The 18,899-nt window shown below is 42.3% G+C and overlaps 1 protein-coding gene across 1 annotated transcript in view; it reads left to right on the forward strand.

The window, feature by feature from the left end:
• The first annotated feature begins 10,425 nt into the window (after window positions 1–10,425).
• Window positions 10,426–18,899, forward strand: part of asip1 (agouti signaling protein 1) — a 9,029-nt gene continuing 555 nt past the window's right edge. Inside the window, exons 1-4 of the mRNA XM_080776086.1 lie at window positions 10,426–10,842; window positions 16,601–16,769; window positions 17,271–17,317; window positions 17,535–18,899. The exon at window positions 17,535–18,899 is cut by the window's right edge and continues 555 nt beyond it. Of these exons, the coding sequence (XP_080632212.1) occupies window positions 16,607–16,769; window positions 17,271–17,317; window positions 17,535–17,705 (381 nt within the window). The 5' untranslated portion in view covers window positions 10,426–10,842; window positions 16,601–16,606 and the 3' untranslated portion in view covers window positions 17,706–18,899. The remainder of the gene's footprint in view (window positions 10,843–16,600; window positions 16,770–17,270; window positions 17,318–17,534) is intronic.

Here is an 18,899-nt window from a genome sequence, read left to right on the forward strand (position 1 = left end):
GAAACTGAGTGCCCTCCAACCCCACAAGGCCACTGGCCATGACAATATTCCCTCCAAATTTCTCAGAGACTCAGCCATTTCCATAGCTCCAGTCATCACCCACATAGTTAACCTCTCCATCAAACAAGGACAGGTCCCCAGAGATTTTAAACTGGCCAAAGTAACCCCCCTGTACAAAAAAGGGAGCAAATTAGAACCCGGCAACTACCGCCCTATTTCTATTCTAAGCTCCATCTCGAAAGTGATGGAAAAAATAGTCTATGAACAGGTTGAAAAGTATCTTGCCACTAATAAATTGTTGTACGAGTTCCAATCTGGTTTCAGAACATCCCACTCCACTGACACATGCCTTCTCTATTTGAGCGACCACATCAAACACGAGGTGGATGCTGGAAAATACTGCGGCATGGTCATGCTGGACCTCCAAAAGGCTTTTGACACCGTGAACCACTCCATACTGGTTAACAAGCTTAAAGCTATTGGTTTTGATAGCACATCAGTGAGCTGGATGCAATCCTACCTGGAGGGGAGAGAACAGATGGTGGAAGTGAACGGAACACTGTCCCCCCCCCTCCCAGTGAGCTGTGGCGTCCCACAAGGAAGCATACTAGGGCCTTTACTGTTCCTAATATATGTAAACGACATGACTTCAGCTTGTGACTGCAACTTGTTCCTGTTCGCAGACGACTCAGCACTGCTGGTCTCGGACAGGAACAAACTGCAGGTTGAAAAGACCCTCAGCTCTGAACTCGGTAGAATCTGCACCTGGCTCGCTGATAACAAACTATCCTTACACCTGGGAAAAACTGAATCCATTCTCTTCGGATCAAATAGTAATCTCAAAAAGGCAGATGGCTTCTTGGTTAGAGTTGGTGATGATATTATCACACGGAAGGATCAAATTACCTACCTAGGTTCCATCCTGGAGGCCAATCTTTCCGGTGATAAGATGGCCACCAACGTAATCAAAAAAGTCAATCAAAGAACAAGATTCCTCTACAGGATCTCCTCACTGGTCGACAAAAACACCTTGAAGACCTTAACAGGAGCCCTTGTACAAGGTTTCTTTGACTATGCATCCACCTCCTGGTACCACAGCACCTCAAAGGCCCTTAAAACAAGGCTCCAGACCTCCCAAAACAAACTGGTCAGGCTCCTACTTGGCCTCACCCCCCGAACCCACCTCACCCCTGCCCACTTTGACAGGCTGGGATGGCTTAGGGTCGACGACAGAGTACAGCATCTTGCAATGGGTCTGGTCCACAAGATTAGATACACCACCAAGATACCCATGTACCTGTCTAAATACTTCCTTAATGTAAACGAAGTCCACACCCACAACACCAGAGGGAGTGCAACAAACCATGTACAACCCAGATTCGGCACAAACAAGGGACTAAATTCTTTTCGCTCCTATGCGACCAAAATGTGGAACGCCCTACCAACAGTCATTAAGACATGTGAATCACTTGGCTCCTTCAAAACTGCTCTCAAAGGGCACCTACGGATGGCTGCAATTCGAAACTGGCCTCTGTAAAAGCTGAATTTGTATCTGGATTGTACTATGTTTTTGTATGGACGTGGTGTTGGGTGCCTGCACATATGCACACATGGCATCAACGCATGGTGTTGTGTGCAGGCGCCCTACACTCTGTCTTTGTACTATGGATTGTACTATGTTTTTGTATGGACGTGGTGTTGGGTGCCTGCACATATGCACACATGGCATCAACGCATGGTGTTGTGTGCAGGCGCCCTACACTCTGTCTTTCGTTTTCTTTTCTTTTATCCCCCTGTTCCCCTCACTGTATATATACTTTTTTTTTCCCTTTTTCGCTTCCTATATGATGAATTCCTGTTCTGTTCTTTAACTACATAGAAGTGTCTATTTGTTTGTCTCTAAATGTTTTGATGAATTGAACAATGTGGACCCTGTTGTAAACAAGTGTAAGGCTTAATTGGGTCGTCCACTCACAGTTAACAGTCTTTGTATTGAGTTTGTGCTTGAAATGTACTGTAATTCTGCAAACTGTTAATAAAGATTTCAATCAATCAAAACTGCATCACAATTTTCCACTATGTTCAATACTTCTGCGCCCACTACCACGTTCACAACTCCCACCGAGGAAGCGCTCCTCTCTGACTTCAGTAGGCCTACAACATGCACTCCAATTCTAGATTCCATCGCCCCCCTCAGGCAAAAACGCACTACTGCACTTTCCGAGCCTTGGCTAAATGACACCACCAGATCCCTCAGACGCGCATGCAGGCGCGCTGAGAGATCCTGGAATAAAAATAAGCTCCACGTCAACCGCGAGATTTTAAATGGCTGCCTGGTTACATACCAACGAGCTGTTAAAAATGCCAAATCGGCCTTCATTTCCAACACAGTCTAAAAAAATAGCCATAAACCCCAGGTACTGTTTAACATTTTTAATTCCCTTATAAATCCCCGTGATGCCTCCCCCCTCATCCCATCACTTCCTCTACAGTATGTGAGAATTTCCAACGATTCTTCATAGACAAAATATCAGACCTCAGGGCACTGCACACCTACACCCCCCCTCCCCCTGCAATCTCACCCTGCCCCGCTGTACTTGACCATTTCACTCCAATATCTCTCCCCTCACTTCTTGACATAGTTTCCCATCTCCGGCCTACAAACTGCCTCTCTGATAGTGAGGCAGTGATATAATATTATTATTATTATTATTATTCTCTCAGGACAGGTCCCCGCCCCCTTCAAACATGCTGTAGTTCACCCCCTAATTAAAAAGAAAAACCTTGACCCTCTCTAACTTCAGGCCCATCTCCCAACTACCATTCCTCTCCAAAGTCCTGGAGAAAATAGTATATACTCAACTGCAATCCTTTTTAATTACTCACGACCAATATGAAAAATTTCAATCTGGTTTCAGACCCGGCCACAGCACGGAAACAGCCCTCCTGAAAGTTTTTAACGACCTCATTTTAACAGTGGACTCCGGTAGCCCTGTCATTTTAGTTTTGCTGGACCTATCCGCTGCCTTCGACACGGTCGACCACCGAATCCTGATCTCAAGACTGGAACAGCAGGTTGGCATCTCCGGGATGGCCCTAACTTGGTTCAGATCCTACCTGACTGATAGAACTTTCTCCGTCCAGCTGGGTGAATTTTCCTCATCCGCTGCCCCCCTTACCTGTGGGGTCCCCCAGGGCTCGATTTTGGCCCCACTACTGTTTTTATTATATATGCTGCCCCTCGGACCCATCCTCTCCAAACACGCCATCTCCTTCCACTGCTACGCGGATGATGTCCAAATTTACATGCCTCTCACATCCGCCAGCAATAACTCACTCAACCCCCTAACCAACTGTTTAGTTAGAGGACATAAAAATCTGGATGGACGCAAACCTTCTTCACCTTAATGACAATAAAACTGAAATCATCATCTTTGGACAACACCCCACCCCCCCCCTCTGTCACCAACCTCGGCCCCCTTACATCTAACATCCATACCAGTGCAAAAAATCTTGGCGTTATATTCGACAACCACTTCAACTTCGACAAACAGATCAGCTCGGTTGTTAAAACTAGTTTCTTCCATCTTCGTCTACTTGCCAAGATCAAACCCTACCTCCCCCTCAAACAATTCGAAACTGTCATCCACTCATTCATCTCCTCCAGACTAGACTACTGTAACGCCCTTTATCATGGTATCCCCCAATCCGCTCTCAGACGACTCCAACTGGTACAAAATGCTGCTGCCCGCCTCCTCACCGGTACCAAAAATATGACCACATCACACCAGTCTTAATTTCACTTCATTGGCTCCCCATAAAACAGAGAATCGATTTCAAGATTATTTTATTCACCTTCAAATCCCTCAACGGCCTGGCCCCCCCATATATGGCCGAACTCATCCATCAATACTACCCCACCAGAGCTCTGAGGTCTGCGGACCAGTCATTGCTGACCGTGCCAACGTCACGCACCCTCAGAACAAGAGGTGACCGCGCTTTTGCGGTGGCAGCCCCTAAGCTCTGGAACAACCTCCCCCCCCATATTAGAGCTGCTCAATCTATCAATATATTCAAATCCCTTCTCAAAACGCACCTTTTTTCCCTTGCTTTTAATGTGAACTGATTTTAAACTTTTTAGCCACTGCATATTATTTGAATTTGTTTATTGTTGTCTTTTGTTGTGAAGCACTTTGGTCAACTTCGGTTGTTTTATACGTGCTATATAAATAAAGTTTTGATTGATTGATTGATTAACGTTGTGCTTGTACTTAGTTTCCTGGGCAATCAGGGTTGTGGTGATGTTTTAAGGAGACAACTCCAGGGGGATATTGTAAACATTTCCAAGGTTAACCTGTTATCTAATTTGACATACAGTACCAGGACGAGCCCATCAGACCAAAACAATGTTGCAAACACTGCCTGTGAGGCACAAACACTTTACCCATAATTATAAACACTTTACAAATGGAAAATGGTCCATCAGACAATGGTACAAAAAGAGACCCATTAGCTGGGAGCTTGTAGGGCAGTGTAGGCCAGGGCATCAGTGACTTTATGTTTCTGAGTAATCATGGCTGAAACCTTTTGACTCCATTTTCGTTCGAGCATTCTAAATACACTACAATGTCAATGTAAATTTCACGGTCCCAGTTTGATACAACCAATCTGGGCCACCAATTTCCACAATCCTCATCTGCGGCGGGACCTCTCTGTCCAGGCCTGTTAGGAGGGTGGCTGTCAGGGACCTCTCTGTCCAGGCCTGTTAGGAGGGTGGCTGTCAGGGAGTGTGTGTGTGTGTGTGTGTGTGTGTGTGTGTGTGTGTGTGTGTGTGTGTGTGTGTGTGTGTGTGTGTGTGTGCGAGTGTGTGTGTAGCATGTAGCACAGAGGAGTTAGCACCTACTGAGGATGGAGCCACTAGCAGCAGTATGCAGGCCAGCCCAAGCTGCAGTGTACTGTAAGTTACTGTAAGTTAACTCTTTGCATGTGCTGCTGTAGTGTTGGTACTGGCTTAACTACAAACACACTGCCTCTGTGGAGACTGACACAGCAGCTCTATGTGCTGCTTTGATCTGCTGGATATTTTATCTCCGTATAAAAAAGGCATGTTGCTGAGTCACTGCACGCATGGCCTGTCGCTGTCCATCAGCAGTGGTGCTGAAGCATTCACTAATCGATGCATGTATAAGGATGTGTGCTGCCTGGGTGTGTCCATTGTATCATGGCAACCTTTTCTTTTGTGTCTTTCAGAACAGCTTGCTCGGCCTGATGTGTATGATAGGAGATCAGAAGCATCCATCAAGATAACTATTAGTTCTGTTATTATAATAATAATGACAACAACAACAACAGCAACAACAATAAAAACCCTAACCCTAAACCTATTAATACTATGATATATACATATGAAGCACATTTCATTCATGAAAGCCTTAAAGTGGGCAAATGTGGGTGCAGTTCATGTTTATGTTGGTGCCCTATCTGTGTGCACTGTGCTCCCTCGTTTAAGTCAAGTGGCCCTCCTAATTACTTGCGCAAGCAGAGCGCACAAGTACTGCGACTGGCTGGGTATGTATTAGGGATGCACCTAAAATTCGGCCACCGAAAATATTCGGCCGAAAATGGCTAAAAATGTATTTTAGTAGTAGTGGTCCTAAAGTTGTGAATCGAACTAAACTGCGAGGAAAACACAGATGTACAAGCCCAACGCGCTGTGCATTGCGATGGGTAGATAGCTTGTAGATCTGCTACTTTCAGGGCAGGAAGGGCGCATGCTTATGACACTCTTTAACTATGCATCATTCAGCAGCCTGCAGCCAGCGACAGTCGCAACACAACACACAAGCAGCAGTCACGGAATGCACAGGCAGATCCACACATCTGTGCTTTCATCCACGATTCCATAGCCTTCTAAATCTTATGTCCCATCCACGGGCACAAGCAACGTGATATTAGCAGCTTCCACCCGATCTGTGGTGGTGTACTGTTGACGAGGGAAGCTAGTAGCTAGCATGGGAGCTAACGTTAGTTTAACACTAGTACTTTCCATCCGTTCCCCAACCCCTCACACTCGCTGCTGCGTTTACACGGGCAGACACAAAGACGAATGGGAATATCATTTGGAGCTTTAACAATGAATGATAGACTGTATCGTTGCTTCTGCCCGTGTTTAATGGTCAGGGTTTCACTGTTCACAGCAGGCAGACCTGTCAAAACGATGCACTTCCCAAAACTCAGAGACATGCCACCACCTATTAATTCAAACCCACCTCTGGAATATTGCTATCTCATTCCACTTTAATTTATTTTATTCCATAGTCTTAGTTTTTCTCTAATAAAGTTGTTTTTATTTGTTTTCTCATGTTCTCCTTGAAAAGTGTCTTTAAGTACTCAGAGAAGCTTTATATAAATAATATTATTATCACTATTATTATTACTACTTGTTTTTATTGCCTATGCTTATGTAGAAAAAAAAGCTCACTGCTCAGGTCAAATAGGCCTATTGATATGCGATTAAAATGTGATTAATTGAGATGAATTAATCACAAAGCCTCCAACTATTTAGATGTTTTTTAATGGACCCATAAGTGTTTATTATTTAAGTTAGGTTTTGCCATAATCATGTCTTTTTGCCATAATCAGGTAGCTTTACAACAAAGATATATTTGGCTGTTTCCTATATTCGGTATTCGGTTTCGGCCAAGAATTTCCCTTTCGGTGCATCCCTAGTATGTATGTATGTATGTATTGGATTAAAATGGGTGAGGTTTAAAAAAGGCAAAAGCATGCTCTATTGTACAGGCCTAAAAAAGTGCTTAAACATTCAGAGATTTGGATTTGTTTTATTGGCCACCAGATGGCATACCGGGTAAAATCTAAGCCAGCCAGCCAGCCAGCCAGCCAGCCAGCCAGCCTGCCTGCCTGCCTGCCTGCCTGCCAGCCTGCCTGCCTGCCTGCCTGCCTCAACAGCCAATAACGGACCACCAGTCTTGGTGACGTAACTAAGGTACGTTTCAAGGTTGGTATAAGGTCAATAACAGGTCTAAAGGATTTAGAACGGCAGTTGTATTAGACATTAGTTAGTATCTCTAGGCCTTGTGAGAGCACCTCAGCCTGCGCACAAGTAGACCATACATGGCCTACTTGTGTGCAAGGCGCAAGTTGGCATCTCGAGAGAGAGTGCATTTCTAGTTTGGTCTGCTGCTGGGCCTGCTTGTATCTACACATGTTTGTTGTCATTACAAAGGTACAAAAATATATATGACCTTGTCTAGACGTGAACACTGGTTATGAGCTCTGTCTCAATTCATACGATACAGTATATACTATATACACATACACATACAGTATATACACATACAGTCATACATACAGTATACTTACAGCCTGTCTCAAAATGTATACAACCTCTGTTTGTATATTACATGACCTGTTTCTTTTCTCCACTTATCTGGACATCAGAGAGTGTGCACACATGCTTCCACTGTGTCTATATTTCTGCATGTGTGTGTGTGTGTGTGTGTGTGTGTGTGTGTGTGTGTGTGTGTGTGTGTGTGTGTGCGTGCACGCGTGTGCTTGCTCGCGTGTTGAAATGTGTTTAGGCTTTACTGTATTAGATGTAAAAGCAGATAAGATAAAATAGAAATACACTGTAACACTGCACAGTACATATGGAGAATATTACGGAGTCTCGAGCTCATATTCCATATAATAACGCTTCATAAATCATTGGCACACTTTCGAGGGGGAATCCTGGTCTGATTAGGATGCATCCGGCTCGGGATGGTGCGAGGCTCATTTCTAGAAATATGGATGAGCTTATTGATGAACCATGCTCTAGACTAGGCCTGTCACAGTTTATTATATAATCGCCTGATCGCAATTATTGAGCTAATCACGATTAGTTTCCATTCGTCTGCATAAAAACAGCTGGACAAAATTAACAGAAATCTTGTACTCACTTGTGAGATATCCATCATACCAGCCTCCTCATGAACATAGTGATTCCTGCTTCCTCACTCCTCCATTAGTCCAAACTGACTCCCCAGGCAGCTTGGGCGTCGGCTATTTAAAAGCTTCTGTTGATTGCCTTACTGGCTGCAGGTGCGTCCATGTCCAGGCTCCCATTGGCTGCAATACCTGTACAGGGTAATATGCTCCCTCTATCACCTCCCCCAGCCTCCTTCTGTGGGGAATAGGCCTGGCTGTTTCCCCTGGTTTGTCACAGTATATATATGTACTGTATCGTATGAAGAACATATTTGCACCTATTGTGATATAAATGATATTGAGAATGAGTTCCATTTTCTTTTCTATTACCCGTTGTATCATGAGCTATGTCAAAAGTTATTTAACAGATGTAAAAATATAGATCTGATGTGGTTAAGTGATGCAGAGCGACTGAGATGGATTTTCGAACAGAAGATATTTGCATTAGCAGAATATATAAAGCTTGGGACATACGGACAAAGAAAACGTATTATGTGATGTATTTTTTATTATGTTTTTATGTTTTTGTTTATTTCCATTCTGTTTTTGTTTTTATCAAATACTTTGTGTAGCTTCTGTGTGGGACGTGAATGTGATATTGTTTATTTATGTTGTTGGTGTTTTATAATCCCGTAAGGGATGGGTCTTAACGACAAGACACGAAAATAAAGATGAATTAATTCATTCATTCACATAACGGGTTTGCATTGCGATACGTATAGGCCTGTAGATCTGCTATTCTTGAGTATACAATTATTCCGGATATGGCTTTTGTTGTGGCCATAGTAAGCTTAAGCTACATTATTTATTTTGATCATTACCGGTCATTGTCAGTAATTTCGTTTGTCCCTTGTCATATCTGCCCCTATGCAGTTTTTGTTTACGAAGTCTAAAAGGCCAACAGGAATGTAATGTTTGAAGTCGAGGACTTCAAATATCTCGACCTGGACTGCTTTGACAGAACAGGTTCTACATGGGACCTATACCACGGGTCACAGATAAGGTCAGAGAGAGATGAGGCTGGCTCGGCACTGCATCAGGCACTCGGTACTGGTGTCAAGCAAACTGACACTGTGGGAGCCAACCCAGGGCACGGGCAGGAAAGGAAAGAGGCGCACCACCTACGTAGGTGGGACAATGGAGCTAACAACACTGCAGAGCTCAACACCTGGATGCTAGACAGGGTGTGAACGGTAGCGATTCAGGAGTCTAGTGTTGACTCGACCGCATCTTGCATCGCATCACACTTTATTTTTAACTTTTTTAATTAACCGTCAGCTAAAATGTCATGATCGTGACAGCCTGACCACCCGGAACTGCAACCAGGCGGCAGATTTACAGTCTGACACGTTTATCTGTACTGCCACCATGGCGCCTTCCACACCAAAACCCAATAGAGTTCCACCATTTAAATATATTGAATAAAAAGGAAACAGAAGGCATGCCTGAAGAAAGTCTATGACCCAAAGCTTGCTATGGAAAATATATGGTTAACTGAAATAGATAGATAGATAGATAGATAGATAGATAGATAGATAGATAGATAGATAGATAGATAGATAGATAGATAGATAGATAGATAGATAGATAGATAGAAACAGGGCTGTACAAGGAATTCTAACTGAAACTGAATCTAACTGAAACTTGTATTGTGGATTTCCAAAACGAACTAAAAGTAACTAAAGTAATACAGAAAATGACCTTAATGCTTCATATATAAGGCAAATACTTTCGGTCGATATGAAATCTTCCAATATTTTAGTTCTGTCGACCTTCAAAAATAGCAAGAATAGCAGAGTTGGAAATTGCGTGAAATGGAAAAACTTTTACCATATTCATGTTGCACCAGACCAGGTCAGCCAGGGGGACAGCAAGGGGTCACCACTCACCAGGGCCCAAGTCCCAACAAGCGTTCAAAACCTTTAACCCCTATCCGAGTGGATCAGATTGGGATAGAACAAACAGAGGTGGAAACGCTGCCACCGTTCATACTACCTATAATGAACAGAACATAAGCTTGGCATGGTTAAGTCAGGATTGGACATTCTGAACAGACTGACTGCACAGGTAGAGACACAATTAACATTTCAACAAGGCCTGGTGGGAAGGGTGTGTGTGTGTGTGTGTGTGTGTGTGTGTGTGTGTGTGTGTGTGGTCTTCTTTATTGACATGACTCGTTAACCCCACAAGACAGTGGGGAGACTACGAGAGAGGGGGGGAGAGAGAGAGAGGGAGAGAGGTGAAGAGGGAGGAGTAAAGACAAAAGAGGGAGGAGGCAGAAAGAGATAAGTGGAGAAGTAAGGAGAGAGTTAAATAGAGAGAGAGAGAGAGAGAGAGAGAGAGAGAGAGAGAGAGAGAGAGAGAGAGAGATTCAAAGAAAGATTTACAGCGAATGAAAGTGAGAGTCAGAGATAGAGAGGGAGAGAAAGGAAGAGAGGATGAAAAAGGACAAAGGAAGAGAAAGTGTTTGTTTAAAGAACAAGTGAGAGTGACGCGCAATGGACACAGCAGGAGAGGGAAGCAGAGAGTGATAAAAGTGGCATAAAAAGAGAAAGAGACAGAACAAGGAATGAGGGAGAGAAAAGAGAGGTAGATGAAGTGAGGGGAGAGAGAGAGAGAGAGAGAGAGCAACAAAGAACGACAGCGAGAGAGACAAAGAAAGAACACGAGGAGAGAGTGAGTGAGAGAGAAGAGGTCAAACGAGCATTATTACCTACACCAAATAGACGAGAGAGAGAGAGAGAGAGAGAGAGAGAGAGAGAGAGAGAGAGAGAGAGAGAGAGGCAGAGAGAGGAAGAGAGAGGCAGAGAGAGGAAGAGAGAGGAAGCCTGGGAAAGCTGTGACCATCCCAAGGTAAGCTCAATGAGAACTATTATTGGATACTCGTCTTTTTCAGTAAAGCGGTCAGATGAAGGACAAGAAAAAAACACAGGATAAAACAAAACAAAAAAGTGCAAATTGAGGGAGACAAAGTAAAGACATGTAAAAATACAGCAAAGTGCAAAAAACAGTACAAGGTTGGTAACTAGTGCAATGCCTGTTTGGGGCATGCATGGTCGCTGCTCGGAACACATGGCCATTCGGGAACATGTTCCGCCTCTGGAGAAGCGCTCACCTGATGGACTTCCCACTCAACCCCATGCTTCCGTGAGTCGTCAGAAATATAAGTGCGAAGTCGATCGGATGAGCGCTTCTGGAGAATGGAGATACACGTTCATGACAGTCATGCAGACAATACATACAGAGATGCCTGGAGTTTATGGATAGATGGACAGGAGAAAGAAAACATAAATAGACAAAATAAATGTATTGTTAATTCTACAAAAAAAATATGTATACCATGGTACCGTATGCATCAAAGAAAAGAAGCCTATTAAAAGACAACAAAAGCTATTCAAGTTATATATATATATATATATATATATATATATATATATATATATGAAGCCGCATCAATACTTTGTCACACATTTTAACAGAGTGCCTCAACACAAATATAGTAAAAAAAACTGTTGAAAATACAGCTGTGAAGTGCACAAAATTCGTGAGGAAATTGAATGCCTCATTTATACCCAACCAGAACAGATCTTCAAGCTAACAACGTGGATGCAGTGTGTTGTTAGCTTGGATATCTCTTCTTGTCAGCATGCAACGTTGTCTGAGCTTAAATGTTTATCCGTCCTGCAGAGAGGAAACCCATTTTTAAGTCAGAAGGGATTCCACCGGTCAAGTATTACACTTTTTTTTAAAGGAATCAAACTTGCTTTGAAGAATAGCATGACACTGTAAAGTACGGAACATAAAACAGAAACTGATGCCAGTTAGTGTAAAAGTTTATTACTCTAGCAGTCTAGCCCATTTAAACAAGGCAATTCAACTTTTACACAAAACAATAAGAGCTTTGAGACAAAGTAAAAGATTTTTATAAAATGGAATGCATGAAAAATGAAAAAGATCAAATTAATCTGAGAAAAATAACAGTTCTGGTCAATAAATGATTATATAAAAACCTCAATAAAAAAGCATGCGCCAAACAGAAAGGTCTTCAACAGAGTTGCAGCCGACCAGCAGTTTTCTGGGCATTTGCTACCAGATAGTGTGGCGCACAAAAAACTGAACGCTTTATACTTTGTGACCCTGGAGTTAAGAAGAGCTGTCCCATATGACCTGACAGGTGTGGACAGTTCACAACGCAGCAGAGGATCACATATTTAGTTTGGCCCTAGAGCTGTCCCATATGACCTGACAGGTGTGGACAGTTCACAACGCAGCAGAGGATCAGATATTTAGTTTGGCCCTAGAGCTGTCCCATATGACCTGACAGGTGTGGACAGTTCACAACGCAGCAGAGGATCACATATTTAGTTTGGCCCTAGAGCTGTCCCATATGACCTGACAGGTGTGGACAGTTCACAACGCAGCAGAGGATCAGATATTTAGTTTGGCCCTAGAGCTGTCCCATATGACCTGACAGGTGTGGACAGTTCACAACGCAGCAGAGGATCACATATTTAGTTTGGCCCTAGAGCTGTCCCATATGACCTGACAGGTGTGGACAGTTCACAACGCAGCAGAGGATCAGATATTTAGTTTGGCCCTAGAGCTGTCCCATATGACCTGACAGGTGTGGACAGTTCACAACGCAGCAGAGGATCACATATTTAGTTTGGCCCTAGAGCTGTCCCATATGACCTGACAGGTGTGGACAGTTCACAACGCAGCAGAGGATCACATATTTAGTTTGGCCCTAGAGCTGTCCCATATGACCTGACAGGTGTGGACAGTTCACAACGCAGCAGAGGATCACATATTTAGTTTGGCCCTAGAGCTGTCCCATATGACCTGACAGGTGTGGACAGTTCACAACGCAGCAGAGGATCAGATATTTAGTTTGGCCCTAGAGCTGTCCCATATGACCTGACAGGTGTGGACAGTTCACAACGCAGCAGAGGATCAGATATTTAGTTTGGCCCTAGCTGGAAATCCAAATCACAGGTTTACGTCCATCAGAGTTAATGTCAAACGTCAGAGCACTAGCTTCTCCTGAACTTCAAATATCTGGACATCGTCTTCCAGGCTGGGCTTTGATGAAGGAGGTCTATGACCTCCATTTAGTCCACTGCTTTTTGGATTAGACCAAAAACAGGCCAGGGGAAAGTAAACACCTAAAAATATGTAACATTTTAACTTAAAATAAAGGTTAGAATTATGCTTTGATATAACCTAAACATATAGAACACGTTGATCCTATGGCTTGATTCAAATTTTAACTCCTAAAGTATTACAGTACGTTGTTTTTTTTTTGTGTTAAAATAATTAAAAAAATGTTTTAAGATAAAGTAAACTTTGTTACATTATTTTGTTTTATGTGTTATACATAAAATTAGTTTAGGTTTATTCAGTTACATTAAGTGACTAAGCCAGGCAAAACAATGTTTATAATCTTAAATGTATTATAAAAGGGCATTTTCCATTTTAATTGTCAAAAACCGCATTTTCAGCATTGTAGTAGATTCGCCATTTACTGGCGGTTTGTTCCACATATGTGGTGCATAAAAAAGTGATTCTTCACGTTTAGTTCTACTCCGGCTTCAGAAAACAGACGTGTATGCCATTAGCGTTTATGAAAATGTAGTTTCAACTGATATCTTTATATACAGTATCATCTTCCCTAGTGCTTTCTTTCCCTTGCGCTTAAGTTCATTATGTATTCAACCATGTATCTGGTGCTGCGGTCTCCCTGACAATGCTATAAAATATATTATTATACCCTTATTATTATTATTATTATTATTATTACCCTTATTATTATTATTATTATTAGTAGTAGTAGTAGTAGTATTGAGGGACTGTTCTGAGATAAAACATCTAAAGTTCTAAACAACTTTTGATACATTAGTAGTTAGTCTCTCTCTCTCTCTCTGACAACACTTTTGTTTTAATGCACACGTGTGTGTGTGTGTGTGTGTGTGTGTGTGTGTGTGTGTGTGTGTGTGTGTGTGTGTGTGTGTGCGTGCGTGCGTACCTGTGTGTATGCGTGTCAGAGTGTACAGCCGTAATTAACGTAATTATATTCCATTCTATAACCATCACATGCTGTAAACAACATGAAATGTTTACAGGCAAATTCAATAAGAAAGGCCTGGGCCTCAGCGGTCCAGGCACCTTGGCTGGTAATCCAGTCTGGCAGTGTGCCGCGGGTTCGACTCTCGATCCCGACGGCCTTTACTGCATGTCTTCACCCCCATCTCTCTCCCCATTTCCTGTCAGCCTACTGTCTGTCCCTCCATAAAAATAAAAAAATAAAATAAAATAAAGGCGAAAGCCACAAAAAAAACATTCTGTTGAAATTCAACAACGGAACGCACAGGTATATCTGGTTTGCTGGGATCTGTTTCTCCGATCATGGGCCACTCATACATTAGAATGTGACCGTGGTTTATCTATTACTTTATTTATATATATATATATATATATATATATATTTATTTAATATATATTCCTTTAATGTTTATTTCATTTGAAAGTGAAATATCCCTTTACTTGTCTAGGCATTCTGAAAGGAAAGATCATTTTAAAGCAGTCCAGCTGTAGCTCAGTCCATATGGACTTGGTTTTGTAACTGTCTGGTCCAAGTCCAGGACGGACCACGATATGTGGTGTGGACTGACACTAAACCTATAGGTAACCTCTAAATCAGTGTTTCCCACTGATAGTGGGCGAGGTGAATGGACACTAAACCTGTAGGTAACCTCTATGTGGTGTGGACTGATAGCGGGCGAGGTGTATGGACAATTGGACACAAGCCTAGGTAACCTCTAAATCAGTGGTTCCCAAACCTTTCACGTCGAGAGACCCAAAAGAGACAAAAGAGAGATTAGACATTTGCCCGGGACCCAAACAAAATAGCAGATCTACATACAGTGCTGTGTGTGTGTGTGTGTGTGTGTGTGTGTGTGTGTGTGTGTGTGTGTGTGTGTGTGTGTGTGTGTGTGTGCGCGCGCGCGTGCGAGTGCGTGCATGAGTGTGTGTAGACCTGCTAATTTAAATAAAGGACATTTGGATACAATTAAAAACGGTTATAAAAAGATGGAAGAGAATAGAACATAAGCAAAGATGCAATAATGCAATAATTACAATTAAGTTGCAGTGCAGAACAAGAAATTAATCATTTTTCGTTCATCGTTTCCGGTCTTTGAAGGATTTAAGGGATAAACTTCACATAAATGCTCAACCTCTACATCTCTCTCTACTCTCTCTGTTTTTACCTCACGCACTCACACACACGTGGTGGTAAACTAGCATTAACCTACTATCAATCATGACAAAACTACATGTTGAGATACAATAACTTCTTTTTGAGGGAGCACACAAAGTTTCAACATCATAAAAAACAACAATATCAAATAACATTTAAAAACAATTAAAAGCACATGGTATCCTAGTTTATCTGAAGCACTGCATTGTTCTCTCTGCACTATACTTATGTGACGATTTACCATGTTGTTTACTGATACTTGTACAGTGACATTAATTCATTCTGACTGGCCTTCAAAGACACAATGTCAGGAAGAGAAGCTAATGTCTTCCTGGCATTGGGAAACAACATCAGTTTAGTTTTTGCAGCATTTCAGCACACGTTTCAAGTCAAACAGTCATTATACAGTACGACACCAAAAGCAACCAGCAAATACTCAAGCGACTGAGCAAAAGTACATTAGGAACATCTTGGCCAAGGTCGTTTATGCAAATAGTAAACAAAAGTGGACCCAGTACAAAATCTCGCGGGCCTCTTACTACTTCCTTCACAGGCTTTACCGATGATACTAATTAAGGCTCTATTGATCCATTCTGGTCAAACAGAGTCAGGGTACTGCTATTGTGCATCTTGCCTCACTGGAAACACTCCGCTACACCAGTCCTCAATTAATGTGTCCTTGAGTGTCCAAATGGGTGTGTAACTCTGAGAGTGTACAAATGGAACCAAATCGATCGATACAATTACTATTATTTTGGTGGTTCTCGACCACTTTAAACTTTAACGCAATGTAAATGGTCATACCTCTTGTCCGCTTCACAATGCGACAGCCAGGGTTGTGAGAAGAATATAGGCAATATAGGCATACTTAACAGTAGTAGGCGACAGTGGTGTAAAAAGTACTGAATTTTTTTAACATTGTAGGAATACTCTGTTATAGTTAAAAGTCCTGTAGGCTATTCAACATTCACTTGAGTAAAAGTTCAAAAGTAGCCTATAGGCATACAGAATACTGTCTACTTAAAGGGATAGGTCACCCCAAAAAGTGTACCTCTTGGAGACTTGAATTCATTGATATTTCTTTAGATTTTGTCACAGTCCTAAGCCAATAATTTGATGACCAGCAGTGGTTCCCTATGGAGACACAAAGGAGACTCTTTGCGTCTTAGGGTGAATCGATTTGCGTGGGTGAAATAAGAGTGTACAAAATGTGCTTTTTAGAGGTGGTAGTGGTACTGAATTTGCAGCTCAAAAAAGGTCAATTCATCCTAGTAGTGTATGAGAATACGATTATTGTGTTTCTTTAATCACAATGTTATCCCTAAGGATGATGATGTATGTTTTTCATTACAGAGAAAGATGCACGCGTGGGTATTGCTAGTTTGCCTGGCACTGACCCTCTACACTACAGGATACTTCCTGGTCTCGGCACACATGATCCACGAAGACAGACTCTCTTCCAATAGGAATTTAACTTCTAACTCACTCCAGCACGCAGACTCGACATCTGTTGTCATCGTAGGTAAGTTGTTTGTGCTGCACTGTTGATTCGGGCAGGCCATTACAGACAGACAATTTCATTTGTTTATGTTCAGAAACGTCAAACATTTTCTAAAGCTTTCAAAAAGAGTGAAAATAACCACGTTACAATCTGCTATTTTTGTCATGAGACACCATTGTACAATGAGGCATTCAATAGGGCTGGTAAAGTGGTAAAATAAGATGAACACTGGTACTCTACTGTGTCAGTGCTGCATTCGATTTGTTATAGTTTTCCCTAACCCCGTCCCTAAAGTCACTGTTGTAACTATTTTATAAATCTTTGATTCTGGACAAGGTTGAGTAAATATTGAACATAAGATTTTCCAGACCTCCAAAGAAAAAGTAAAAGAAAAAACTACCTTACATACGGAATAAATTGTGCAAAGTCCATAATTATGTACCGGTATGCTAATAATATTGTGTCCTTTTCAGATGAATGCTGGCAGAAGAATATTGTTAATTGTTTACTAAATGTTTTCAGAATTACCCAGAGCGGTGAAAAGAAGAAAAAATAAAAAAGCAAAAAAGGTGAGCGTAAACATCTACAATATGATGCCATTCATTCATTACAAAAATTAATGATTTGAGTATATTAACTACAGTATTGTACCAGTCTCTACATAATGTGTCTATCAATCATTGTAGTTTTATTCATCATTTTATATTGGCTCTTGGTACAGCCAGTTTATAAATCCATGCATGCATCCACCCTCCTCTTTATCCATCCATCCATCTCTGTCCACAGCAAAACAAGATCAGGGTGAAGAAGAAGCGTCCTCCTCCTCCTGTTAACTGTGTTCCATTGTGGGGCAGCTGTAAGTCTCCTGACAACGTGTGCTGTGACTTCTGCGCCTTCTGCCAGTGTCGCATGTTCAAAACGGTCTGCTACTGCCGAATGGGCAACCCGCAATGTTGAGAATCTTCAAAGCCATGCTAGTGCCACCTTGCAATGCTGAGGACCTCCAAAACCATCTGTTATACGGCCACCTTGCAATGCAGAGTTTGGAACCACAATGGAAGCCCCCAGGGATTTTTGTGTTATCCTACCATAGCTTGTTACATTACTTGTACCTGTCGCTGTACTGTTTGCAAGGTGTTAACGTATTCAATCGCTGCCGGTCGCCTCCTCACCGTCAAGGAAAAGTGCGAATTGATTTTAAGATTTTGTCTGATCTCATTAAGCCATACATCCCAACCAGAGCCCTGAGATCGTCTGACCTGTCACTCCTCGTTGCACCTGCTATGCAGTACAGGACCAAAGGTGACCAATCCTTGGTGGTGGCCGGACCCAGCCTCTGGAACGCCCTGCCGCTCCACATTCGCTCTGCTGTCATTGGCATTTTTTTCTCGCTCGCTTTCAATGCAGTTTACCTGGCACTCATGGCCTACCTTTGATATGTTGTTTGATTTTCGTGTTTCTCTTCTTTTTGTTTCTTTCTTGCAATTACCCATCCTGTATGTTAATATGCCCTGTGAAGCACTTTGGTTCAACCTTGGTTGGAAATGTGCTATACAAATAAAGTTTGATTTGATTTGAATCAAATCAATCAATCAAACCAGTAGACAGCTCTACTTACACAATGCTGAGGACCACACCTAAACTATACAGCTCTACTTACACAATGCTGAGGACCAAACCTAAACCAGTTCTACTTACACAATGCTGAGGACCACACCTAAACCAGTAGACAGCTCTACTTACACAATGCTGAGGACCACACCTAAACCAGTTCTACTTACACAATGCTGAGGACCAAACCTAAACCAGTAGACACACAATGCTGAGGACCAAACCTAAACCAGTAGACAGCTCTACTTACACAATGCTGAGGACCACACCTAAACCAGTAGACACACAATGCTGAGGACCACACCTAAACCAGTAGACACACAATGCTGAGGACCAAACCTAAACCAGTAGACAGCTCTACTTACACAATGCTGAGGACCACACCTAAACCAGTAGACACACAATGCTGAGGACCACACCTAAACCAGTAGACACACAATGCTGAGGACCAAACCAAAACCAGTAGACACACAATGCTGAGGACCACACCTAAACCAGTAGACACACAATGCTGAGGACCAAACCTAAAACAGTAGACAC

The sequence above is a fragment of the Protomyctophum bolini genome (genome assembly GCF_963924005.1).
Source record: "Protomyctophum bolini genome assembly, chromosome: 2".
Classification (NCBI taxonomy): Eukaryota; Metazoa; Chordata; class Actinopteri; order Myctophiformes; family Myctophidae; genus Protomyctophum; species Protomyctophum bolini.